The 9,553-nt window shown below is 35.4% G+C and overlaps 1 protein-coding gene across 2 annotated transcripts; it reads right to left on the reverse strand.

Moving 5' to 3' along the window:
• Positions 1-3,017: 3,017 nt before the first annotated feature.
• Positions 3,018-9,527, reverse strand: LOC140158289 (uncharacterized). Of its 2 annotated transcripts, none has more exons than XM_072181396.1 (6): positions 9,256-9,527; positions 6,756-6,851; positions 5,893-6,075; positions 5,077-5,184; positions 3,974-4,273; positions 3,018-3,614 (listed from the first exon to the last, which is right to left on the reverse strand). In XM_072181396.1, the coding sequence occupies exons 2-6, from the start codon at positions 6,777-6,779 to the stop codon at positions 3,171-3,173; spliced, it is 1,059 nt and encodes a 352-aa protein (XP_072037497.1). In that variant the 5' UTR covers positions 6,780-6,851; positions 9,256-9,527; the 3' UTR covers positions 3,018-3,170. The 2 variants fall into 2 exon arrangements, with proteins under 2 accessions (XP_072037497.1, XP_072037498.1); XM_072181397.1 differs by having other exon boundaries at positions 9,252-9,527.
• Positions 9,528-9,553: the final 26 nt, after the last annotated feature.

A 9,553-nucleotide genomic window follows, 5' to 3' on the forward strand; every position in this document is an offset into this window, starting at 1 on the left:
TTCTCAAAAACTGTTGTAATTTTTGCAGGAACCTGTTATGCTAGTTGGATTCCTTCCCGGGGATTCCTTGCACCATTTCCTTTCTGAAAATGTATACTTTTATATATTTCTCATTATTACCATGATTACATTTAGAGTTACAATGAAAACAATATCTGAATTACTGATTCAAGGAAGGTATACAGACTATATAAAGATAACTGTACAAATATTTTTTCAAAAATGTTTTTAAAAAATGGACCGATTTTGCCTCGTTAGAGCAAATTTACGCGAAGATCTGCACTTCTAAACACATTTTGTGTCAAATTCGGCAGCAAATTTGGAATATAATTAATAGTCCTATTAATAATTAATAGTAATTATAATTAATAATTATAATTCTAATAAATAGTGCTATTAATAATAGTCCTATTAAATTAATTAAATTTTATTATATAATTATAATTAAATTATACAATTAATTATAATTTAATAATATAGTCCTATTAATAATTTTAAAAATATTTATTTTAAAATGTGTCGAATGCTACTTTAAGTTGATACAGATAACAAGTAAATAGCAGTCGTATCATATCCTATTGACTGATGATATTTTGTACTTTGTTTCTTTTTATCTTATCTTTTTGCCGCTCTCTGCGAGACTATTGAGAAATTAGTTAATATTTATACTATAGATTACATACTACAAAATAGATACAACCGTTAGGTCATTCAGTTCATCGAATACTAATGGCAAGACTATGGGAATTACATTACACAATACAATTATTTGCAAGTTGATATTATAAAAAGAAAAGAAAATAGAATTATTATACAAGTGAATAATGGCAAGACTATGGGAATTGTATTACACAATACAAGTATTTACAAGTTGATAAAGAAAAAGAAAATAGAATTATTATACACGTAAATTATACACAGTGATGATTTACATGTAGGCCCTACATCATGCAGAGTAAGGTACTACAACCAAAAGCTACCAAATATTATGTTCGATGTTTGCATCGATCGCCGATGTGATGCTGCTTCAGCCCCGGCTTCAGCGCTTATTACTAATGAACTCTCACAGGGATGAAAACATGCACCGACATCATTTCCCGAAACTGCTTTAACATTCCTGAAAATGTGTATTTCCCTATACTTTGTACAGGGTAGATCCAAGCAAAGTTTCCTGAAATCTTGAAGAATTCCTGAAGATTTACATCCCTGCTATCAACTAAATAATTATATGGAATGCAAAGATTCATTAATATGTTATCACAATTAACAATAGTCGATTAATTGATTCAATACAAGCGCGATAGTTGACCGAAGACGAAAGATCGAACTATTAAATTTGGTTCTATTGCCTAATCAAAATGTAGAACACGATATATTATTTGAGTGAGTTAGGGATTCATTTCAGGGATAGGTATTTTTCTACTGGTGGGGTCAACGTGACCCTATAAAAACCACACTGGATGCTAATTACCCCTACAAAACAGAAAATACGTGAACACTACACTCTTAAAATGAACTTTTCACGAATGAAGAGAATCTATTCAAATTTGTCAAATAATTAGTTTGAGATCTTATCAATTTGAATAGTTATACTTGTTAAAAATCAAGGTGATATATATAGTACACACCTATTAATCAAAATTAAAAGTATACCTCATCAAAACGAATACCGTAAAACCCCGTCTACAAGCATATAGTGTGCTTCTGATGAAAGCTACATTAATCCAGTCGCCATTATGGAGTTTGAGCAAATAAATTACGGATCCAAGCATACAAACAAGTATTATTTTAAGACTGATCTAGTGTATTGGTATATATTAACGCTTGCTTCGAATTAATTAAGCATTTATAAAAAACACTATTATATGCTTGTAGACGGGGTTTTACGGTAGTTTATATACGGAATCGAAAATAAATGACTAAGAAATTAGATCGAGTGTACTATTATACTATAAGATAGACGATATATTGCAACTGAGTTTTGAACAATAATTTTTTTTAATACGCTCGTAGCTACAGGTGTCAGCAATATGTACATGCAATATCGACACAAATTTCTTATTTGTCACACAATACAACAAAAGCAGAGTTTGGCAAGTAACCAATATTGTATTGTATACACAATATATAAGGTTCAGGACTATAAATAGGCTATATAAGAACAAAGGACTGAATACATAAAAAGCGGGAGACTGCTTCAATGGCGGTATTGTTTCACAAACCATTGTGTTTTACATCTGATTTATTTATAGATAGTGCCATGATTTTGTTCCGTATGTTTGTATGGCGTATAAGTTTACTACAATGCAACTGCACCAAATTCTAACGACAAACTTGCAAAATCACAATTCTCTTTCTTTGGACCTATACCTTATTATTTATTATAAAATATAGTTGCCAATCCTGTAGGCCAAGTAAAAACTCAGCGGATCAAACGCTTTTTATATAGCACTCAGCACGAAAGCTGAAATAAATAAAAGCACTGCATGCGAATACAACGACAATTATATACATAAATATACTACAATAAGTGAATGTACAAGTCATAAAACATTATATGAATAACTGTGAATAATACTGAATAATAAGTTAGGACCGCCTAATGCGTCAACGGGAACATTAACACGCACCAGCACATGCAATACTGTATAGAGAGCAGATATAAATATCTAGGACTTGGTTTTTCATTCTTTTGAATTTTGATCAATTTCACCAAATTTTTTTGAAATTTGGGTGAAATGAATTTTTTTGCAAAATTGAAAATTTTTGACCATTTGTTGGTCAAACAAAAAAAATAATAATAATAAAAAGAACGGACATTTCTATCTAGTTTTTAAAAATTAATAAAAAACTTTTTTACTCAAGAATTGTTTTTTTGTTACGTTCCCCAAACAAAACAAATTGGGTAAAAAAAACCGTTTTGTTGGATTTTCCCCCAAAATGAACATTTTTGCCCAATCTTGATCATTCTAAATATGTATAATTTTACCAACAATTAAGCAATTATGAGGCCCAAAAGTTTCCATAATTCCAGGAACCGCAATACCTACTAAAATGTAAAGTATTCTGGCGAATTCTGTTTTAATGAAGCGAGTCTTAGAAAGCTGCTATAAAGCATTTTAAAACATTGTCATTCATTATACCACCACGGTATCCCAAGCCACATCAATCTATATATAGTCATCCATTGGTCTTGCCACTGGTGGCTCAACCTCTTTCCCCTGGTTTGTGTTGGGTCCAACAGCACTCCCCTGGTCTACATAATCATCTCGCGGTTTCTTTAACGTCACAGAAGCTTCAGGCTCCGAACCATCGCTACGTGGTCGCCCTCTCTTATCTTCAAGACTGACATCCATAACCCCGTTCCTAGCATCTTCGCTATCATCTTCAGAGCTATCTGTAAGTCGACCATGTCCAGTTGGAGGGTAAGCTGATGCCTCTGTTCCAGTAGGACTCGATGATCGATATTCGTCACGATCTGTACTGTGTCCATGTTGTTGACGATGGTTGCGGTATTCGCTGAGAGCTTGACGTAATACTTGCTCTTCGGTGGATTTGGCTACGGGATCTTCACAGGACTCTTGAACGCCGCTTTCTGTTCGTTCACGTAGTTTCTGTATCAAAAACACGCAAATCTGACATTATTGAATGCTAATGGTTTTAAATTGAGCTTGGTATTATATTGTTAGTATTTCTTCTTGATAACCTTACTAAGTATATAATCATGATAATAGGAGTTGCTGCTCTGCCCTTGCGACGACCAGTCTACAATTCATACAGCCATGGACAAGCCAGTATATGATCCAGATGAAGGATCATGTTACATCAAATGACATTGTTTAGTCAAGCTTTTCTAAAAATATCCTTTGTCTGAGGCAACTTGTTAAAAAGCTAAATTGAACGATGGTGAGATGTGACAAAACCCTGAGGGGAATATAACGTAATAATTCAATAAGAAAGATTCTAAACTTACAGGAGCTCTTCGTCTTCTCTGAAGCAACACCTGGTCATAATCTAAACTCTTCATTGATTTGGTAGTTGTGTTATAGGCAACAAAGAGTCTCATTGCAATACTGTAGCGTTCTGCTCCTTTGTCTTTGAGACCTTGTCTCAATTCACTGAAGTAAGCTTTGGTTAAACATCTTGGTATGTCTTTCTCTTGTATCTTCATTCTTGTTTCTTCGTAATATGGCTCTGGTAGAGGAGTACCATCCCGTTCTGTTACGTATTTGGTGTATTTCATTGATAATGTGCCTGGATCCCTCTTGCCAACCTGCCAGTGTAATAATAATAACCACATTGTCAAAAAACAATAAGCTAGGGAACTATTAGATCTAACCACTTCCATGATCTAACCCAGTGATCTTAAATGACAGAGATCATATTTGTAATGTATACCCTTTCTGCATAACACTTGCAAGTGCAATCGGAGAACCATTGGAGGTCCGGGTTCAACCATCACCTGATTGCTCTTTCAAACACTTATACTTCCAATCTTTACTTAACTCATGAAGGCAAATGTTTGTAATTTTCCCTTATCTTCTATGTATAATTCATAAGCTATCACGTTTTTAACGCTTTAAGAACATTTTTGTGCTTGCTGACCAGGGGTAGCGCGAACACAAAAAATCAAGGGGTCCAATTTAATTTTTCTGGACCCTTTGGTACCTGCAAAACCAACATTTAAGGGGTCCGGTGAGAATTTAAGGAGTCCATCTGTCCGAAATTCTAAACTGCAGAACTTGTCAAATATTCCAGTGAAATTATTAGTGTTGTTGGCCTATGGTGATTCAAAAGATTTACTGATCTTTTTATTTTTTTATTTTTAATTGATGATTTATGCCTCCGTGCATCGTGAAATTAAGGAGTCCATACAGTTTTTATCTGACCCTTTGGTCACATTCAACTTGAGATTTAAGGAGTCCAAAATGGGCAAAATCAAAAAATAAGGAGTCCCTGGACGCGCAAACTCCTTAAATGCGACCCCTGTTGCTGACGGGTAAGCATATGGATAATCATTATCATGGTGAAATATTAGTAAATCGTTGATATATAGATTAGGACAGAGTAACTTACCCATAATGCAACTTCTCCAGGGGTCATCTTGTGTGTTTTTGGTTCCGTTAGATGTAGCAATACGTAGATCTGGCCGTTGGTTGTATCTTCAAAGGTAATATGCAATCTCTGTTGAAGTCAAAATGTTAAATCAAATTAAATCAATCAAAATCAGTTACAAGTATCGTGATAATATACGACATTGATGCAAACACTCATATACCCCACCCAGTGACTTAGCCAAGGGGATAAAAGGGGTATATGTCGTCCTGTGAGAAGTCTTGCCCCCCACCCACCCCCGTGGACCACCCTAATATTTACCTCTTTTGTACTTTTTACCACTTTTGACAATTGTTGGCAAATCTTTTCCCCATGAAAGTTTACTTCCCCCTTTGACCCCCTTCTGAAAAGGTCATGGTTTAATGTACACTATACTTTGATCAGCTCGTAATCGGCGGAAATTGTTAGGCTTTTACCACTACGCCGAAAAAGTAGATCCACGTTAAGAGTGATATTGTTCATCTGGAAGATCTAAAATGTGCATGTTAAAGAAAGTAGACAAGTATAGGACTTGAATTAATAATTTGTGATTTTTCTGGCGAGGCGTCACAAGAAAATTCTCTAAATAAAATATATTGATATTAATCCGCGATGATAAAATTCCCGCCGATTACGAGCTGATCAAAGTATATACTGACCCCACTCACCCCTACATACACACCCCACCCTATACCTTACACACGTATGCGTCACCACCCCACCCCCATACCCCTCCACATCACACACACCCCACACGCGTGAAAAGAAACCAATTATGCTCAACAGCTTATTACTTACACTAGCTCGTAATGTCTCCAGTAGCTTAGCTACTGGCTTGATGAATTTGTTTTCAAATTGAGTAAGATGTCCTTCATATTTCTCGTCACACAACTGCAATAATGGATCCACTTGGACAAGCAAATAGTTGCATGGCGGAGTATAGTATTTGCCGAGATGCTCTTCAAGCATTTGAGTAAGAATCTACCAAAAGAAGAACGCACAATTTCGTGTTTATTATTATCATGGTTATCTTGTTCAGTAAAACATTGTTAAGTTTTTTGTTATAACATGTTGTCTTTTAAACTCTTAAAAGCTCTTAAGTAAGGTTACATGATTTTAAACAATGTTGTTTATAAGTTTCAACAACTTAGAAAGTAAAATTAAACAACTTGTTTAAAAATGTAAACAAATGTAACTTGAACTTTGAAACAGGTTGTTTAATTGGTAAACAAGTTGTTTAATTTTTAAACAAGGTTGAGCGATGCACCCGGTAAACAGCGGTTGTTTAAAATTTTCAACAACTTCTTTAATTTTGTTCTAACATAGTGTACAGGATTCGGACCAAGGGCTCACTTATTTCAAGCACGGTTTCAAGGCAATGACCCTAAAATACTTTGCCAAACAATCGTGTCTTGTTTGAAATAACGGAATTACACTATGCTTTGAAAAACTTCTCAAAGGACCTTTTCACCAAAATAACAAGTATTTGATAATCACCCTGGCCCTGTCCATGCAGCTGTGAATATTAAAAAAAAACACCCCCCCTCCCCCAAAAATAAGATTGTCTCACTGGCGCAGGCGCATACCTTAACCCCCAGCTTTAAACAATGAGCAGGACAATGAGAAACAATGGTATAACAACTAAGCTATTGTTTAATTACCTCTCTTTTCTCCTGATCTGACATTTCCCGTCTACCTCAAAACCACACGTACACAAAATGTAGGCTATTTATGTTTGGTTCGCTAGCTTGTTCCAACTGCAAAGATAACTAGACTTAGCTGTGGTCTAAGACCACGAACACAGCCGTGCTGTGACCCCTTATTGACCTTTGACCCAAAATATATGAAAGTCCCATAGACATTGGCTAGTGTCAATGTACATATGCATGTGGCATCACTATGCCATGTTACTTGTGGCAGTAGGGGCATTTTAAAGGTTTTTCGTCTCAGGCCGGAAGTGACCCCTTGATGACCTTTGACCCAAAATAAAAAAATATCACATATACACTGGGTAACCACAATTCATATATGAACATACCGTTACTGACCTTTGTTTTTCTTAGCTAATAAAAATTTTTTGAAGGTATTTCGTTTTATACCGGAAGTGACCCCTTAATGACCTTTGACCCCAAATCTGTGTACACCCCATATACACTGGGTAACACCAATGCATGTGTGCAAGTGGTATCACTGTCCTACGTAATTTGTGGAAGAAGATGCATTTTATAAGTATTTCGTTTTATACCGGAAGTGACCCTTAATGACCTTGACCCCAAATTAAAAAATACCACATATACACTGGGTAACCACAATTTATGTGTGCATATACCGTTACTGTCCTACGTTTTTCTTAGCTAATAAAAATTTTTGAAGATATTTCGTTTTATACCGGAAGTGACCCCTTAATGACCTTTGACCCCAAATCTGTGTACACCCCATATACACTAAGTAGCACCAATACATGTGTGCAAGTGGCATCACTGTCCTACGTAATTTGTGGAAGAAGATGCATTTTATAAGTATTTCGTTTTATACCGGAAGTGAACCCTTAATGACCTTTGACCCCAAATTAAAAAATACCACATATACACTGGGCAACCACAATTTATGTGTGCATATACCATTACTGTCCTACGTTTTTCTTAGCTAATAAAAATTTTTGAAGATATTTCGTTTTATACCGGAAGTGACCCTTGATGACCTTTGACCCCAAATCTGTGTACACCCTTTAGACACTAGGTAATTACAATACATGTGTGCAAGTGGCGTCACTGTCCTACGTAATTTGTGGGAGAAGATGCATTTTAAAAGTTATTTCGTTTTATACCGGAAGTGACCCCTTAATGACCTTTGACCCATATAAAAAAATATCACATATACACTAGGTAACTACAACTCAGATGTGAACATACCGTTACTGCCCTATAGTTTGTTTAGCTAATAAAAATTTTGAAGGTATTTCGTTTTATACCGGAAGTGACCCCTTAATGACCTTTGACCCCAAATATGTGTACACCACATAGACACTGGGTAATATCAATGCATGTGTGCTAGTAGCGTCGCTGTCCTACGTAAGTTGTGGGAGAAGATGCATTTTTAGTTGAAATCACGTTTTTGACCCCTATAACCTCTGCGTGACCTTTGACCCCATGAGTTTCATGTAACTTGTAGGTGCACGGTGAATGATCATTGTGACTAAGTTAGGTCAAAATCGATGCAAGCATGTGAGTGCTAGAGCAATGTAAAAATTGACAGAAGAAGAAGAAGAAGAAGAAGAAAGAACCTGTAAGAAAAAAGACACAGCCGTGACTAACGTCATGGCTGTGTAAAAACAGTGTTACATGCATACACTTAAGAATTGTTCCATGGTTGCATTTGCTGTCTACACTACAGACAAAAATGTTAAGATTTGCACTTTTAATATTTATTTCCCGATAAAGAAATGTGCAAAATAAGTTGCATTAATATTATTATTTGCTCTTAATCATAAGTTAATGAATATTATAGTAAGTCAAAAACAATACAAAACAATTCGTGGCGATAGGTCTACTTCTCGAGCTTTCTGTTTGTGGGGGTTCTGGGTTTATGCCAGTGGTGAATATTGTTTTGAAATAGTAGTAGACCTATGCATAGAACGGAATTTCCAATGCGATGCAATTTTGCAAAATGATATGATAAAGGCGCTAGATATTTACGCAGGTCAGCTAGGGCATGACCTTGTCTTCTTGTCTCAACTATAGGCCTATAGGCCTACCAATAATTCGGCATGATAAATGTTTGGTATATAAAATTGGTAATGTATAAACCTGTAAATAAACCTACATGTATATTCACATGTTCATAGAGACGATGAATAATGAACGACAAAAAATGGCTCATATTATTATATTCAATTCATGTGTTGTTGCCAAGGCCTTGTTTGTTTAACAATACGGCGGCCACGTTTTCGAGTCCCCGAGTCCTTTCATAGTTGAGTAATTTCTACGGGTCGAGTCCACTGTATATTTAGACAACACGTGGAAAATTTGAAAATCTGATCAGAGTTTCATTTTTGAAAGCCTGTTTAGTATATCACGTACTTACTACTTTCAATATAAATACATAATATATAGGCCTATAACGATTTACAGCTATAGCTATACGAATACTTTACGTACTTACACAGAGAAGATGCAATTCGAGATGCTTCAGCACACGGTCGCGCTTTCTTGAATATGGTCTAATAAATAAATACAACAGGTCCTCGTTAGCGTAGACTATAACAGGTTGTTGTGATGATTGTAGATAAATGTTGGCAAAAATTGGCACAGAGAGTTCAAACACTTTGATCAGATGACGCTAAATTAGGTATACACAAAACCACGTATGTGTATGACTACATATGATGAGAATATAATAGCAATTTATCTGTTATAAAAATTGAGATACCACCAAGACGCATTTGTTTACGATGACTTAC

The sequence above is a fragment of the Amphiura filiformis genome, chromosome 8 (genome assembly GCF_039555335.1).
Source record: "Amphiura filiformis chromosome 8, Afil_fr2py, whole genome shotgun sequence".
NCBI lineage: Eukaryota > Metazoa > Echinodermata > Ophiuroidea > Amphilepidida > Amphiuridae > Amphiura > Amphiura filiformis.

What these genes read in the sequence shown, in the direction of transcription:
- LOC140158289 (XM_072181396.1), bottom strand. Translation starts at nt 6,779, where the DNA reads ATGTCAGATCAGGAGAAAAGAGAG. An exon ending in CAGATCAGGAGAAAAGAGAG is followed by an intron (nt 6,076 to 6,755) that starts GTAATTAAACAA and finishes TTCTTTTGGTAG; the next exon opens with ATTCTTACTCAAATGCTTGA. An exon ending in TGGAGACATTACGAGCTAGT is followed by an intron (nt 5,185 to 5,892) that starts GTAAGTAATAAG and finishes TGACTTCAACAG; the next exon opens with AGATTGCATATTACCTTTGA.